This window comes from Salmo trutta, unplaced genomic scaffold (genome assembly GCF_901001165.1).
Source record: "Salmo trutta unplaced genomic scaffold, fSalTru1.1, whole genome shotgun sequence".
Classification (NCBI taxonomy): domain Eukaryota; kingdom Metazoa; phylum Chordata; class Actinopteri; order Salmoniformes; family Salmonidae; genus Salmo; species Salmo trutta.
This window is the reverse complement of record NW_021822766.1, coordinates 80,252-97,658: the sequence shown is the minus strand read 5'-3', so window position 1 is coordinate 97,658 and position 17,407 is coordinate 80,252. Positions and strand designations below refer to the sequence as shown.

The 17,407-nt window shown below is 45.4% G+C and overlaps 1 protein-coding gene and 2 non-coding genes across 3 annotated transcripts; all 3 read left to right on the top strand.

Moving 5' to 3' along the window:
* The first annotated feature begins 2,387 nt into the window (after nt 1–2,387).
* nop58 (NOP58 ribonucleoprotein homolog (yeast)) lies at nt 2,388–16,296 on the top strand. The gene is made up of 12 exons (XM_029745266.1): nt 2,388–2,540; nt 3,179–3,255; nt 3,402–3,454; nt 5,339–5,600; nt 5,883–5,947; nt 7,675–8,082; nt 8,281–8,444; nt 10,126–10,260; nt 13,126–13,187; nt 14,358–14,500; nt 15,631–15,764; nt 15,866–16,296. The coding sequence occupies exons 1-12, from the start codon at nt 2,496–2,498 to the stop codon at nt 15,917–15,919; spliced, it is 1,602 nt and encodes a 533-aa protein (XP_029601126.1). The 5' UTR covers nt 2,388–2,495; the 3' UTR covers nt 15,920–16,296.
* On the top strand, nt 8,135–8,215 carry LOC115184239 (small nucleolar RNA SNORD11B). Its single transcript, XR_003874235.1, has one exon. It is a non-coding gene; the product is annotated as a small nucleolar RNA SNORD11B (small nucleolar RNA).
* Nucleotides 10,318–10,400, top strand: LOC115184243 (small nucleolar RNA SNORD11B). Its single transcript, XR_003874238.1, has one exon. It is a non-coding gene; the product is annotated as a small nucleolar RNA SNORD11B (small nucleolar RNA).
* Nucleotides 16,297–17,407: the final 1,111 nt, after the last annotated feature.

The following is a 17,407-nucleotide window of genomic DNA, read 5'->3' as shown; positions in this document are numbered from 1 at the left end:
GACTATACCACTACTGGTGGTACTTATATACACGTACCGCTTTCAACCAGTCGGCCAGTCGGACATTCTGAGTTTCCTAGTTCCGACGTGCACATGAACGCGACAAGTTTACGTCTACAAAGCGTGTTCACCAGACTGAACGTCATATCCGCTAGTTTACACCAACCAAAAACAATTCAACAATATCATTATTTGAAGTAACAACGATTTAGGTATAATGAACATTTAGCATAAACCATGTAGTTTATGAAACCTAACTCATGTAGAATTATATCTGCCCTATGTACATAGTGACTGAACACTGGTCACTTTAATAACATTTACATTCTGTTTTACCCACTTCATATGTATATCCAGTATTCTAATCAAGGCTCATCCCATAGAGCCCCACTGTAGAGGTGTCATAATACCCATAAAACCTAACGGTCCTATATAACTACTGCTGTCCACTTCATATGTATATCCTGTATTCTAGTCAAGGCTCATCCCATAGAGCCCCACTGTAGAGGACTGCTGTCCACTTCATATGTATATCCTGTATTCTAGGCAAGGCTCATCCCATAGAGCCCCACTGTAGAGGACTGCTGTCCACTTCATATGTATATCCTGTATTCTAATCAAGGCTCGTCCCATAGAGCCCCACTGTAGAGGTGTCTTTATATATAACTACTGCTGTCTACTTCATATGTATATACTGTATTCTAGTCAAGGCTCATCACATAGAGCCCCACTGTAGAGGTGTCATTATATATAACTACTGCTGTCCACTTCATATGTATATACTGTATTCTAGTCAAGGCTCATCCCATAGAGCCCCACTGTAGAGGTGTCATTATATATAACTACTGCTGTCTACTTCATATGTATATCCTGTATTCTAGTCAAGGCTCGTCCCATAGAGCCCCACTGTAGAGGACTGCTGTCCACTTCATATGTATATCCTGTATTCTAATCAAGGCTCGTCCCATAGAGCCCCACTGTAGAGGTGTCATTATACCCATAAAACCTAACGGTCAATATATATAACTACTGCTGTCCACTTCATATGTATATCCTGTATTCTAGTCAAGGCTCGTCCCATAGAGCCCCACTGTAGAGGACTGCTGTCTACTTCATATGTATATACTGTATTCTAGTCAAGGCTCATCCCATAGAGCCCCACTGTAGAGGTGTCATAATACCCATAAAACCTAACGGTCAAAGAGGGAAATGGTTCCAATGGTTTTTCCACCATTGATTTTTCCCATAGGGGATTATAGAAACACTTTAAAATAGGGGCTGTGTTTCTTGTATGCTTACCCTGGCATTACGTTTTCATAACCATCTAAATCTCTCTCGGACAAGGTGATTTTTATCAATATGTTAGTCTCAACTTACTCCCAGATTCAAAAATACTAATTATCATCAAAGCAGACATCATGCAAAACTGCAAATGCCTGCAAGCTCCTGCACGTCATCTCTCGCTGACACCTTTGCTAACAGGTATTGTGTCAATTTAAAATTGTACAAGAAAGTTCACAGAATTGCCCATTTAAAAAATGTGGCCAATTTATTCATTACTACATTTAGCTAACATTTGATTCTGTAGTCTCGTCCAAATCATCATGGTATTTGTAGTTCTTTATGATAGCCACATTAGCAGCTAATTAGCGTTTCCTTTTGGGGGGGCGAATACAGGCGAATATTTTGATAAAAGTAATATTTTCCGAGAGAGATTTAGATGGTTATCAAAACGTCATACCAAGGTAAGCGTACACGAAACACAGCCCTGATTTTAAGTGTTTCTAAAATCCCCTATGGGAAAAATGAATGGTGGAAAAAACGATTGGAACCATTTCCATGTTTGACCGCTAGGTTTTATGGGTATTATGACTCATACTGTGGTACTTTATATAACTACTGCTGTACACACCTTTCCTATTTATATACTGTCCATCATGTCTATAAGCACCATCATATATATATATATATATATATATACACATTCCTGTCTAGGTAGCCTAGTGGTTAATGTTGGGCCAGTAACAGAAAGTTCTCGGGTTTGAATACCGAAGCCTACAAGGTAAAACAATCTGTCGATGTGCCCTTGAGCAAGGCATTTAACCTTAATCTGCTCAAGGGGCTCTGTACTACTATAGCTGACCTTGTAAAACAACTAACCGGTGTGTGACAGTCAACTTTTATATATACGTTTTTATTTTATTTGATTAATTCCGGTCTTATTTTGGGGGGATTTGCGTGTATCGTTTTGTACTGCAAGGTTTTACTGTATGGAACATGCACTGCTGGCGCTAGGAACGTGTACGCGGTTCTTCACCAAAATTTTCTCGTGTGATTCGTTCGTCTCCAAATAGTTCTCGCGGCCACTTCTCGCGATGTTAGAGAGGACGCGCTTCCGGGTGAGGCACACAGATCACCGCGTGGAACAGGACTAGCGAAGCCTCTCCAGGAGAGAAGTTTGTTTCGGGGTTAAACTTGGTGGAAAAGCGGCAGAGATGCTTGTTTTATTTGAAACCGCTGCTGGTTATGCAATATTTAAAGTGAGTATTTAGCTAAAGTTATATTCTAAATTCTAATAATTTTAGATAGGTGCATGACATTTTAATTATTGAACCGGTTCGCGGTGTAGCTAACTAAATACATAGTTTTCCAGGAGTAACTAGATATTGTGTTAAAATACAAATTATTTCAATGTCGACCTGTTTGACCTTGTTTACAGGACACATGGCTTCTCTGTTTAGGTCGTCGTGGTAATTCTCATATGCAAACCTTTTTACTGCAACTGGGCCTTCTCATTCAACACGCTGTAGTTAACCACGTTGAATGTGGCGAGTTAGCCAGCTAAGTTCCCTACATCTGCTGGATATACACATACTTTCCTACCTTGGACTTGGATTCTGTAATTATGCAGCTGTTTGAACCCGTTGTATTTTAGGAGGTAAATGATTTATTTGTTGCCAATGCTTCCCCAACATTTCAGAGGTTTATCTTCCTAGCCTAGTTAGCAGAACTGCTGCGTGGTACTGGGAGGACCGCGTGTTGGCTTGTCCCCTTTACAGATCATCACCCAGTTCACAGGGGTTTCATGACAACACATGGAAACCCAGTTGAGTTAAATGCAAGTCATGTACGGTATGCCCGTGTACTTGATCCAACTTTAAACCTTTTTTTGTTTCAGGTCCTAGATGAGTCAAAGCTCCAGGAGGTGGACAGTTTATGGAAGGAGTTTGAAACGCCGGAGAAGGCCAACAAAGTGTGAGTTTGGGCCCCGTGTCTGGAGAGAGGAGTGTTTAGATTAGAGGCAATACGTTGTTAATGAACAGTAGTATTACACATTATCAGCATAAAGAACATGTTTCTGGAGTTGAAGAATAACATGTAGCCACCATTTCTCCTTCCAGAGTGAAGTTGAAGCACTTTGAGAAATTCCAGGACACAACAGAGGCCTTGGCAGGTAGACACATTTTTTTACATTTACATTTTAGTCATTTAGCAGACGCTCTTATCCAGAGCGACTTACAGTAGTGAATGCATTCATTTCATACATTTATTTATTTTTCCCGTACTGGCCCCCGTGGGAATCGAACCCACAACCCTGGTGTTGCAAACACCAAGCTCACTATAATGTACCAGTTAGTGTTCAAGGGCTGTCAGAGTTAAGGCTTCTGCATGCTTTAGCTCGGTGAACGAAACGTGTGCTCGCATACTCACTTAAAAGACCTTCACTTGAAAAATGAGAAAAGCGGCGACAGTAGTTTGTCCATCTTGAGAAGCCGTAGCCGGTATACACTACCTCAAACTAGTCAGAATTAATTGAAGATGGCTCAAAAATGTCTTTAATTGTTTTTTACAATTTTACATCTAAGTAAGCTGTTTGGTGCGGTATTTCTAAAGTTAGAAAATGTGAATGGAAAACGTGTATCGTTGAAGTGTGCACAAACAGCTGGGAAAAATCTGACTGAAGACCAAACAAACACGTTTCCTAAGATATGCACTAACTATCCCCAACTGTTTGGGATGGGAAGCATGCAGGAGCCTTTAGGAGTCTGAATCAACCATGTTGTCATTCAGCAGTGTTCCTCACTACCACTGAGACCACAGCCAACCGTAACCATCATAAGACAGCAGCCAGTTGTTGAACTCACCCTCCTGACCACAGCCAACCGTAACCATCATAACAGACAGCAGCCAGTTGTTGAACTCACCCTCCTGACCACAGCCAACCGTAACCATCATAACAGACAGCCAGTTGTTGAACTCACCCTCCTAACAGATGTTGATTCTATGAATGAAAACATACTAATGTCGTGTCTTCATGTTGGAGCTATAAGTCTCTTGTATATGTAGTGTATGTGGACACCCCATCAAATTAGTGGATTCGGCTATTTCAGCCAAACCCGTTGCTGACAGGTGTATAAAACCGAGCCCACGGCCATGCAATCTCCATAGACAAACACTGCTGTCAGAGCAGCTCACAGATCACTGCACATGAACATAGCCCATCTGTAAACGGCCCATCTACCTACCTCATCCCCATACTGTATTTATTTATCTTGCTCCTTTGCACCCCAGTATCTCTACTTGCACATTCATCTTCTGCACATCCTACCATTCCAGTGTTTAATTGCTATATTGTAATTACTTTGCCACCATGGCCTATTTATTGCCTTATCTTACCTAATTTGCACTCACTGTATATAGACTTTTGTTTTCTTTTGTTCTACTGTATTATTGACTATGTTTTGTTTATTTCATGTGTAACTCTGTGTTTGTGTCGAACTGCTGTGCTTTATCTTGGCCAGGTCGCAGTTGTAAATGAGAACTTGCTCTCAACTGGCCTACCTGGTTAAATAAAGGACTTGTTCTCTACTAGCCTACCTGGTTAAATAAAGGACTTGTTCTCTACTAGCCTGCCTGGTTAAATAAAGGACTTGTTCTCAACTGGCCTACCTGGTTAAATAAAGGACTTGTTCTCTACTAGCCTACCTGGTTAAATAAAGGACTTGTTCTCAACTAGCCTACCTGGTTAAATAAAGGACTTGTTCTCAACTGGCCTACCTGGTTAAATAAAAGTGAATAAAAATTACAATTTGGCAGTAGAATGGCCTTACTGAAGAGCTCAGTAATTTCCAAAGTGGCACCGTCATAAGATGCCACCTTTCCAACAAGTCAGTTCGTCCCATTTCTGCCCTGCTAGAGCTGTCCCCGGTCAACTAAGTTCTGTTATTGTGAAGTGGAAACGTCTAGGAGCAACAACGGCTCAGCCGCAAAGTGGTAGGCCACACGTCTCTCCTGTCTTCATGTTGTAACTATAACATATCTTCTCTCCTGTGCCCAGCGGCCACTGCCATGACAGAAGGGAAGATGGGGAAGAGTCTGAAGAAGGTCCTGAAGAAAGTGGTGGCTAAAGAAGCTCATGAACAGCTGGCCATCAGCGACGCTAAACTGGGTGGCGTCATCAAGGAGAAGTTGAACCTGAACTGTGTCCACAGTCCTGCGGTGGCAGAGCTGATGAGAGGCATCAGGACCCAGATGGAGGCTCTGATCACTGGGCTGCCCCCCCGGGAGATCAGCGCCATGTCTCTGGGACTGGCTCATAGGTAGGAACACAGACACCACTTGGTGTTTAGGATTTATTAGGATCCCATTTAGATGATGCCAACTAGTCTTATAACGAAAGACATTACAGACAAACACTATCATTTACTTACGTTAATATGTAGTGTGTGTGTGTTGCCGATGATTATATCATGCTGTCTGAAACCTCGTGTGGATTTCCTCAGCATTCGTCACTACCCCTGAGGCAGCACCTCTCTCTGTCGTCTTCATAGAAGAGCTGAAACGCTGCTATGACAGATCCTGACCTGTTTCTCTTTCCTCAGTTTGTCCCGTTACAAGCTGAAGTTCAGCCCTGACAAAGTGGATACCATGATAGTTCAAGCTATCTGTAAGTATCTCCTCTTAGACCAGGGATGGGGGTGGGAGCCACGAAACCCTCATGAGGGGCCACAACACATCCCACATCATTACCCCCCCACCTTGCCAGCAGAACATTTTAGCGGCCCCCCCACCTTGCCAGCAGAACATTTTAGCGGCCCCCCCACCTTGACAGCAGAACATTTTAGCTGGCCCCCCCACCTTGACAGCAGAACATTTTAGCGGCCCCCTCACGAGACAGCAGAACATTTTAGCGGCCCCCTTACGAGACAGCAAAACATTTTAGCGGCCCCCTCACGAGACAGCAGAACATTTTAGCGGCCCCCTTACGAGACAGCAAAACATTTTAGCGGCCCCCTCACGAGACAGCAGAACATTTTAGCGGCCCCCTCACGAGACAGCAGAACATTTTAGCGGCCCCCTCACGAGACAGCAGAACATTTTAGCGGCCCCCTCACGAGACAGCAGAACATTTTAGCGGCCCCCTCACGAGACAGCAGAACATTTTAGCGGCCCCCTCACGAGACAGTGAAGAGAATTTAACTTTTAGCGTTCATTTCCTACAATTCTACATTCTGCTACAGAATGTAGGCACATTAATGCAATTTTAATTTTAACTGGTATTATGGTCTGTAGCTTAGTAACAGGTGTAACTAGTATTATGGCCTGTAACTGGTATTATGGTCTGTAGCTTAGTAACAGGTGTAACTGGTATTATGGTCTGTAGCTTAGTAACAGGTGTAACTGGTATTATGGTCTGTAGCTTAGTAACAGGTGTAACTGGTATTATGGTCTGTAGCTTAGTAACAGGTGTAACTGGTATTATGGTCTGTAGCTTAGTAACAGGTGTAACTGGTATTATGGTCTGTAGCTTAGTAACAGGTGTAACTGGTATTATGGTCTGTAGCTTAGTAACAGGTGTAACTGGTATTATGGTCTGTAGCGGGTGTAACTGGTATTATGGTCTGTACCAGGTGTAACTAGTATTATGGTCTGTGGCGGGTGGAACTGGTATTGTGGTCTGTAGCAGGTGGAACTGGTATTATGGTCTGTAGCGGGTGTAACTGGTATTATGGTCTGTAGCGGGTGTAACTGGTATTATGGTCTGTAGCGGGTGTAACTGGTATTATGGTCTGTAGCGGGTGTAACTGGTATTATGGTCTGTACCGGGTGTAACTAGTATTATGGTCTGTAGCAGGTGTAACTAGTATTATGGTCTGTAGCGGGTGGAACTGGTATTGTGGTCTGTAGCAGGTGGAACTGGTATTGTGGTCTGTAGCGGGTGGAACTGGTATTGTGGTCTGTAGCGGGTGGAACTAATATTGTGGTCTGTGGCGGGTGGAACTGGTATTGTGGTCTGTGGCGGGTGGAACTGGTATTGTGGTCTGTGGCGGGTGGAACTGGTATTGTGGTCTGTGGCGGGTGGAACTGGTATTGTGGTCTGTGGCGGGTGGAACTGGTATTGTGGTCTGTGGCGGGTGGAACTGGTATTGTGGTCTGTGGCGGGGGGAACTGGTATTGTGGTCTGTGGCGGGTGGAACTGGTATTGTGGTCTGTGGCGGGTGGAACTGGTATTGTGGTCTGTGGCGGGTGGAACTGGTATTGTGGTCTGTGGCGGGTGGAACTGGTATTGTGGTCTGTGGCGGGTGGAACTGGTATTGTGGTCTGTGGCGGGTGGAACTGGTATTGTGGTCTGTGGCGGGTGGAACTGGTAGTAACGGGTATTATGGTCTGTAGCTCTGCTGGACGACCTGGACAAGGAGCTGAACAACTACATCATGCGCTGTAGAGAGTGGTACGGCTGGCACTTCCCTGAGGTGGGGAAGATCATCACTGACAACCTGGCCTACTGCAAGAGTGTCCGCAAGATCGGCGTTCGTACCAACGTGGCGACCACTGACCTGTCCGAACACCTCCCCGAGGAGGTCGAGGCAGAGGTCAAACTGGCCGCGGAGATCTCCATGGGAACGGAGGTGTCCGAGGAGGACATCGGTAACATCATGCACCTGTGTGACCAGGTGATAGAGATCACAGAGTACCGCACCCAGCTGTACGACTACCTGAAGAACAGGATGATGGCCATCGCTCCCAACCTGACCGTCATGGTGGGCGAGCTGGTGGGGGCGCGACTCATCTCACACGCTGGTGAGTCAGGATGTAACAGCCAATCACACAGCAGGAATCATTCACAACACAAAACAAGCAGTGATTATCATGACTATATGTCTACAATCCTGAAACCTGATGCTTTTCAGTCACTACCTCATCTGAGCTTGTATGAAAACCTTTTACCTGGACAGCTGGAGAGTCCAACTGGTCCTAAATGTTCTGGTTCTGTGACAGGGTCCCTGTTGAACCTGGCCAAGCACCCGGCCTCCACCGTCCAGATCCTGGGAGCAGAGAAAGCCCTGTTCAGGGCCCTGAAGACCCGCAGAGACACGCCCAAATATGGTCTCATCTACCACGCCTCTCTGGTGGGACAGACGTCGGCCAAGAACAAGGGCAAGGTGAGGCTTTTGTTCCAGCCTCACTGGAAGGAGAATATCTCTTCAATGCAGTACTGCTGTCATGTTCCAGGTGTAATCAGCATGTCTCTACAGTACTGCTGTCATGTTCCAGGTGTAATCAGCATGTCTCTACAGTACTGCTGTCATGTTCCAGGTGTAATCAGCATGTCTCTACAGTACTGCTGTCATGTTCCAGGTGTAATCAGCATGTCTCTACAGTACTGCTGTCATGTTCCAGGTGTAATCAGCATGTCTCTACACTACAGTACTGCTGTCATGTTCCAGGTGTAATCAGCATGTCTCTACACTGCAGTACTGCTGTCATGTTCCAGGTGTAATCAGCATGTCTCTACACTACAGTACTGCTGTCATGTTCCAGGTGTAATCAGCATGTCTCTACAGTACTGCTGTCATGTTCCAGGTGTAATCAGCATGTCTCTACAGTACTGCTGTCATGTTCCAGGTGTAATCAGCATGTCTCTACACTACAGTACTGCTGTCATGTTCCAGGTGTAATTAGCATGTCTCTACACTACAGTACTGCTGTCATGTTCCAGGTGTAATCAGCATGTCTCTTCACTACAGTACTGCTGTCATGTTCCAGGTGTAATCAGCATGTCTCTTCACTACAGTACTGCTGTCATGTTCCAGGTGTAATCAGCATGTCTCTTCACTACAGTACTGCTGTCATGTTCCAGGTGTAATCAGCATGTCTCTACAGTACTGCTGTCATGTTCCAGGTGTAATCAGCATGTCTCTACAGTACTGCTGTCATGTTCCAGGTGTAATCAGCATGTCTCTACACTACTGCTGTCATGTTCCAGGTGTAATCAGCATGTCTCTACAGTACTGCTGTCATGTTCCAGGTGTAATCAGCATGTCTCTACACTACAGTACTGCTGTCATGTTCCAGGTGTAATCAGCATGTCTCTACACTACAGTACTGCTGTCATGTTCCAGGTGTAATCAGCATGTCTCTACACTACAGTACTGCTGTCATGTTCCAGGTGTAATCAGCATGTCTCTACACTACAGTACTGCTGTCATGTTCCAGGTGTAATCAGCATGTCTCTTCACTACAGTACTGCTGTCATGTTCCAGGTGTAATCAGCATGTCTCTACAGTACTGCTGTCATGTTCCAGGTGTAATCAGCATGTCTCTACAGTACTGCTGTCATGTTCCAGGTGTAATCAGCATGTCTCTACAGTACTGCTGTCATGTTCCAGGTGTAATCAGCATGTCTCTACACTACAGTACTGCTGTCATGTTCCAGGTGTAATCAGCATGTCTCTACACTACAGTACTGCTGTCATGTTCCAGGTGTAATCAGCGTGTCTCTACACTACAGTACTGCTGTCATGTTCCAGGTGTAATCAGCGTGTCTCTACAGTACTGCTGTCATGTTCCAGGTGTAATCAGCGTGTCTCTACAGTACTGCTGTCATGTTCCAGGTGTAATCAGCGTGTCTCTACAGTACTGCTGTCATGTTCCAGGTGTAATCAGCGTGTCTCTACAGTACTGCTGTCATGTTCCAGGTGTAATCAGCATGTCTCTACAGTACTGCTGTCATGTTCCAGGTGTAATCAGCATGTCTCTACAGTACTGCTGTCATGTTCCAGGTGTAATCAGCATGTCTCTACAGTACTGCTGTCATGTTCTAATCGACCTTCTTCCTCTCAGATCTCCAGGATGCTGGCAGCCAAAGCGTCTCTGGCGATCCGCTACGATGCCCTGGGAGAGGACACAAACGCTGAGATGGGGGTTGAGAACCGTGCCAAGCTGGAGGCCAGACTGCGCCACCTAGAGGAGAAGGGAGTAAGTAGCTGTCTGCCCCTTACTGCTAGAGGCCCAAAACAACCAGCTACATGAGATGCCAAGCAGTGATGATGATGACTAATGTCTACAGTCCTGAAACTACCTGATGCTTTTCAGTCACTACCTCATCTGAGCTTGTATTATTAACCTCTCTGGGCTAGGTGGGATGTTTGCGTCCCACCCTAGTCAACAGCCAGTAGAATCCCGTGGCGCGATATTCAAATACCTTAGAAATGCTATTACTTCAATTTCTCAAACATATGGCTATTTTACACCATTTTAAAGACAACTCTCGTTAATCTAACCACACTGTCCGATTTCAAAAAGGCTTTACAACGAAAGCAAAACATTAGACTATGTCAGCAGAGTACCCAGCCAGAAATAATCAGACACCCATTTTTCAAGCTAGCATATAATGTCACATAAACCCAAACCACAGCTAAATGCAGCACTAACCTTTGATCTTCATCAGATGACAATCCTAGGACATTATGTTATACAATACATGCATGTTTTGTTCAATCAAGTTCATATTTATATCAAAAAACAGCTTTTTACATTAGCATGTGACTAGCATTCCCACCAAACACTTCCGGTGAATTTACTAAATTACTCACGATAAACGTTCACAAAAAACATAATTATTTTAAGAATTATAGATACGGAACTCCTCTATGCACTCGATATGTCCTATTTTAAAATAGCTTTTCGGTGAAAGCACATTTTGCAATATTCTGAGTAGATAGCCCGGCCATCACAGGCTAGCTATTTTGACACCCACCAAGTTTGGTACTCACCAAACTCAGATTTACTATAAGAAAAATTGGATTACCTTTGCTGTTCTTCGTCAGACTGCACTCCCAGGACTTCTACTTCAATAACAAATGTTGGTTTGGTTCCAAATAATCCATAGTTATATCCAAATAGCGGCGTTTTGTTAGTGCGTTCAAGACACTATCCCAAGGGTGAAGAAGGGTGACGCGCCCGGCGCGTTTCGTGACAAAAAATGTGAAAATATTCCATTACCGTACTTCGAAGCATGTCAAACGCTGTTTAAAATCAATTTTTATGCCATTTTTCTCGTAAAAAAGCGATAATATTCCGACCGGGAGTCGTTGTTTTCGTTCAAAGACTGAAAATGTAAACATGGAGTCGTCTCGTGCACGCTCGCGCCAGTCTCATTGTTCTCAGATCGACCACTTACCAAATGCGCTACTGTTTATCAGCCATGGGCTGCACAGTCATCATTCAACGTTCTGGCGCCTTCTGAGAGCCTATGGGAGCGTTAGAAAATGTCACGTTACAGCAGAGATCCTTTGTTTTGGATAGAGATAACAAAGAAGGCCAAGAAATGGTCAGAGGGCGCTTCCTGTTTGGAATCTTCTCAGGTTTTGGCCTGCCAAATGAGTTCTGTTATACTCACAGACACCATTCAAACAGTTTTAGAAACTTTAGGGTGTTTTCTATCCAAATCAAACAATTATATGCATATTCTAGTTACTGGGCAGGAGTAGTAACCAGATTAAATCGGGTACGGTTTTTTTATCTGGCCGTGCAAATACTGCCCCCTATCCCCAACAGGTTAACCAGTGATATCCTGCTAGTGCCCTACTCGTCCCCTACTCTGCCGGTCTCCTACTCGTCCCCTACTCTGCCGGTCCCCTACTCGTCTCCTACTCGTCCCCTACTCTGCCGGTCCCCTACTCGTCTCCTACTCGTCCCCTACTCTGCCGGTCCCCTACTCGTCCCCTACTCGTCCCCTACTCGTCTCCTACTCTGCCGGTCCCCTACTCGTCTCCTACTCGTCTCCTACTCTGCCGGTCCCCTACTCGTCCCCTACTCTGCCGGTCCCTACTCTACCGGTCCCCTACTCGTCTCCTACTCTACCGGTCCCCTACTCGTCCCCTACTCTACCGGTCCCCTACTCGTCCCCTACTCTACCGGTCCCCTACTCGTCCCCTACTCTACCGGTCCCCTACTCGTCCCCTACTCTACCGGTCCCCTACCGGTCCCCTACTCTACCGGTCCCCTACCGGTCCCCTACTCGTCCCCTACTCTACCGGTCCCCTACTCGTCCCCTACTCTACCGGTCCCCTACTCGTCCCCTACTCTACCGGTCCCCTACTCGTCCCCTACTCTACCGGTCCCCTACTCGTCCCCTACTCTACCGGTCCCCTACTCTGCCGGTCCCCTACTCTGCCGGTCCCCTACTCTACCGGTCCCCTACTCTGCCGGTCCCCTACTCTACCGGTCCCCTACTCTGCCGGTCCCCTACTCTGCCGGTCCCCTACTCTGCCGGTCCCCTACTCGTCCCCTACTCTGCCGGTCCCCTACTCGTCCCCTACTCTGCCGGTCCCCTACTCGTCCCCTACTCTGCCGGTCCCCTACTCGTCCCCTACTCTGCCGGTCCCCTACTCGTCCCCTACTCTGCCGGTCCCCTACTCGTCCCCTACTCTGCCGGTCCCCTACTCGTCCCCTACTCTACCGGTCCCCTACTCGTCCCCTACTCTACCGGTCCCCTACTCGTCCCCTACTCTACCGGTCCCCTACTCGTCCCCTACTCTACCGGTCCCCTACTCGTCCCCTACTCTACCGGTCCCCTACTCGTCCCCTACTCTACCGGTCCCCTACTCGTCCCCTACTCTACCGGTCCCCTACTCTACCGGTCCCCTACTCTACCGGTCCCCTACTCTACCGGTCCCCTACTCTACCGGTCCCCTACTCTACCGGTCCCCTACTCGTCCCCTACTCTACCGGTCCCCTACTCGTCCCCTACTCTACCGGTCCCCTACTCGTCCCCTACTCTACCGGTCCCCTACTCTGCCGGTCCCCTACTATTGTACTGACCCTGGTTTCTCCCTTCAGATCAGAAGAATCAGTGGAACAGGCAAAGCCATGGCGAAGTCTGACAAATACCAACACAAGAGGTGAGTTACGCCCGGAGACTACTGTATTGTTACGCCCGGAGACTACTGTATTGTTACGCCCGGAGACTACTGTATTGTTACGCCCGGAGACTACTGTATTGTTACGCCCGGAGACTACTGTAGTGTTACGCCCGGAGACTACTGTATTGTTACGCCCGGAGACTACTGTAGTGTTACGCCCGGAGACTACTGTAGTGTTACGCCCGGAGACTACTGTAGTGTTACGCCCGGAGACTACGGTAGTGTTACGCCGGAGACTACTGAGTGTTACGCCCGGAGACTACTGTAGTGTTACGCCCGGGGACTACTGTAGTGTTACGCCCGGGGACTACTGTAGTGTTACGCCCGGGGACTACTGTAGTGTTACGCCCGGGGACTACTGTAGTGTTACGCCCGGGGACTACTGTAGTGTTACGCCCGGGGACTACTGTAGTGTTACGCCCGGGGACTACTGTAGTGTTACGCCCGGGGACTACTGTATTGTTACGCCCGGAGACTACTGTATTGTTACGCCCGGAGACTACTGTAGTGTTACGCCCGGAGACTACTGTAGTGTTACGCCCGGAGACTACTGTAGTGTTACGCCCGGAGACTACTGTAGTGTTACGCCCGGAGACTACTGTAGTGTTACGCCCGGAGACTACTGTAGTGTTACGCCCGGAGACTACTGTAGTGTTACGCCCGGAGACTACTGTATTGTTACGCCCGGAGACTACTGTAGTGTTACGCCCGGAGACTACTGTAGTGTTACGCCCGGAGACTACTGTATTGTTACGCCCGGAGACTACTGTAGTGTTACGCCCGGAGACTACTGTAGTGTTACGCCCGGAGACTACTGTAGTGTTACGCCCGGAGACTACTGTAGTGTTACGCCCGGAGACTACTGTATTGTATTGTCTACTGTATTGTAGATTGGAAATGATAGGAATGAAGGGTAAATGTAGGACTGGTGATATATGTAATGGGGAATTGATATACACTAACAATCAAACGCAAACAATTCACTGAGATGGTCGCGAAGCAGGAAGGTGTCTCGTGTGCTATAAATTTACCTGCTACTGCACGACTAAAAACACATCTTGTTCGACCGACAGCCTTTAGATCCAATCAACCAACCGTCGACTAATTAACAACTGTGCTGGTGACTAACGTTCTGTCATGTCTCCATAGTGACGTGAAGGTGTACGACCCCTCCGGAGACTCCACCCTCCCCTCTGGTTCCAGGAAGAGGAAGTTTGAGGAGGTGGAGGAGGAAGAGCTGGCCACACCAGTGACCGTCAAAACCAAGAAATCCAAGAAAGATCCTGTGGAAGGTCAGTTGAGTAACTCTGAGCCATAATCCGATTTATATAACCCATTATCCATCCCATAATACACATCCTGTTATATAACCCATTATCCAGAATACACATCCTGTTATATAACCCATTATCCAGAATACACATCCTGTTATATAACCCATTATCCAGAATACACATCCTGTTATATAACCCATTATCCAGAATACACATCCTGTTATATAACCCATTATCCAGAATACACATCCTGTTATATTATCCAGAATACACATCCTGTTATATTATCCAGAATACACATCCTGTTATATTATCCAGAATACACATCCTGTTATATTATCCAGAATACACATCCTGTTATATTATCCAGAATACACATCCTGTTATATTATCCAGAATACACATCCTGTTATATAACCCATTATCCAGAATACACATCCTGTTATATTATCCAGAATACACATCCTGTTATATTATCCAGAATACACATCCTGTTATATTATCCAGAATACACATCCTGTTATATTATCCAGAATACACATCCTGTTATATTATCCAGAATACACATCCTGTTATATTATCCAGAATACACATCCTGTTATATTATCCAGAATACACATCCTGTTATATTATCCAGAATACACATCCTGTTATATTATCCAGAATACACATCCTGTTATATAACCCATTCAGAATACACATCCTGTTATATTATCCAGAATACACATCCTGTTATATTATCCAGAATACACATCCTGTTATATAACCCATTCAGAATACACATCCTGTTATATAACCCATTCAGAATACACATCCTGTTATATAACCCATTCAGAATACACATCCTGTTATATAACCCATTATCCAGAATACACATCCTGTTATATAACCCATTCAGAATACACATCCTGTTATATTATCCATTCATAATACACATCCTGTTATATAACCCATTCATAATACACATCCTGTTATATTATCCAGAATACACATCCTGTTATATAACCCATTCATAATACACATCCTGTTATATAACCCATTATCCAGAATACACATCCTGTTATATAACCCATTATCCATAACATGAGACCGGTTCTCAGCCGTCTGTTAAATTCTATGGTCTCGCGGTGCTTTCTGTTTTCATTCAGAACCAGAGGTGTCAACGGCAGCAGAAGAAACTCCCAAGAAGAAGAAAAAGAAGGCCAAGAAAGCCGAGGCAGTGGAGGAGGCGATGGACGTAAAGGATGAGGAAGAGGAGGCCACCGTCTCTCCCACAGAGGAAGTACGTAGCTGATGGGGACATGCCTCCAGAATATATATTCCTGCTCATCGAAGCCGTTCTGTCTGAACAAACACTAATTTGTTATTTCTTGTGATTTACAGTCGTCGAAGAAGAAGAAAAAGAAGAAAAAGGTGAAGGAGGAAGAGGGAGAATAATGTGGTTGGGGAGAAACTGTATTATATTAGGACTTTTAGTTGTTGTATCTACCAGGGCCGGACTGACTCATGTTTCAGACCGTTTAAAGAGGAGACCTCGAGGTTATTTCAGAATGACCAGCAGCTGATCTGTTAGGAATGAGACTTGATGATGGTGTATAAATCCTCCTGTGGATTTGAGTTTCAGATGAACCTTTATTTTACTGTAACCTTTTATTATTAATAACCAGTTAAAGACCCAATAGACTGGATACAGTATCAGGTTGTATTCATGTTCATGTTAAAACACTTCATTTCTCCACTGGTTTAATGCATTTTTTAAAAGCTGTTTCCCACAAATCTTTGTCCATAAGTGATTAAATCCATTTTCTCAGTCAGCGGTCTTTCCTTTCATTCCAGCTATGGTGGATTCAGACCCCTTGACTTTTTCCACATTGTGTTACGTTACAGCCTTATTCTAACATTGAGGGAAAAGCAATTTAATCAATCTACACACGATACCCCATAATGACAAAGCAAAAACATGTTTAGACATTTGTGCACATTTATTCAAAATACAAAACTGACATATCGCATGTAGTCACTTCACTCCTACCTACATGTACAAATTACCACAACTAACCTGTACCCTGCACATTGACCCGGTACCCCCTGTATATAGCCTCCACATTGACTCTGTACCGGTACCCCCTGTATATAGTCTCCACATTGACTCTGTACCGGTACCCCCCTGTATATAGCCTCCACATTGACTCTGTACCGGTACCCCCTGTATATAGCCTCCACATTGACTCTGTACCGGTACCCCCTGTATATAGCCTCCACATTGACTCTGTACCTGTACCCCCTGTATATAGCCTCCACATTGACTCTGAACCGGTACCCCCTGTATATAGCCTCCACATTGACTCTGTACCGGTACCCCCTGTATATAGACTCGTTAGTGTTACTTTCTATTACATTTTTTTACTTTTGTTTATTTGGTAAATATTTTCTTACTATCATTGATCTGCACTGTTGGTTAAGGGCTGGTCAGTCTGCATTTCACTGTGAGGTCTACACCTGCTGCTTAAGGGCTGGTCAGTCTGCATTTCACTGGTCTACACCTGTTGGTTAAGGGCTGGTCAGTCTGCATTTCACTGGTCTACACCTGTTGGTTAAGGGCTGGTCAGTCTGCATTTCACTGTGAGGTCTACACTTGTATTCGGTGCATGTGACAAATAAAATTTGATTTGATAAGTATTCAGACCCTTTACTCAGTACTTTGTTGAAGCACCTTTGGCAGCGATTACAGCCTTGAGTCTTCTTGGGTATGACGTGACAAGCTTGGCTCACCTGTATTTGGGGAGTTTCTCCCATTCTTCTCTGTAGATCCGCTCAAGCTCTGGCAGGTTGGATGAGGAGCATCGCTGCACAGCTATTTTCAGGTCTCAAGTCTGGGCTCTGGCTGGGCCACTCAAGGACATTCAGAGACTTGTCAAATCAAAT

Bases quoted from the DNA above. Each gene is read 5' to 3' on its own strand.
- nop58 (XM_029745266.1), top strand. From the start codon at position 2,496: ATGCTTGTTTTATTTGAAACCGCTGCTGGTTATGCAATATTTAAA. The intron at 5,601-5,882 runs GTAGGAACACAG...CTCTTTCCTCAG, and splicing joins TCTCTGGGACTGGCTCATAG to TTTGTCCCGTTACAAGCTGA. The intron at 15,765-15,865 runs GTACGTAGCTGA...TGTGATTTACAG, and splicing joins CCGTCTCTCCCACAGAGGAA to TCGTCGAAGAAGAAGAAAAA.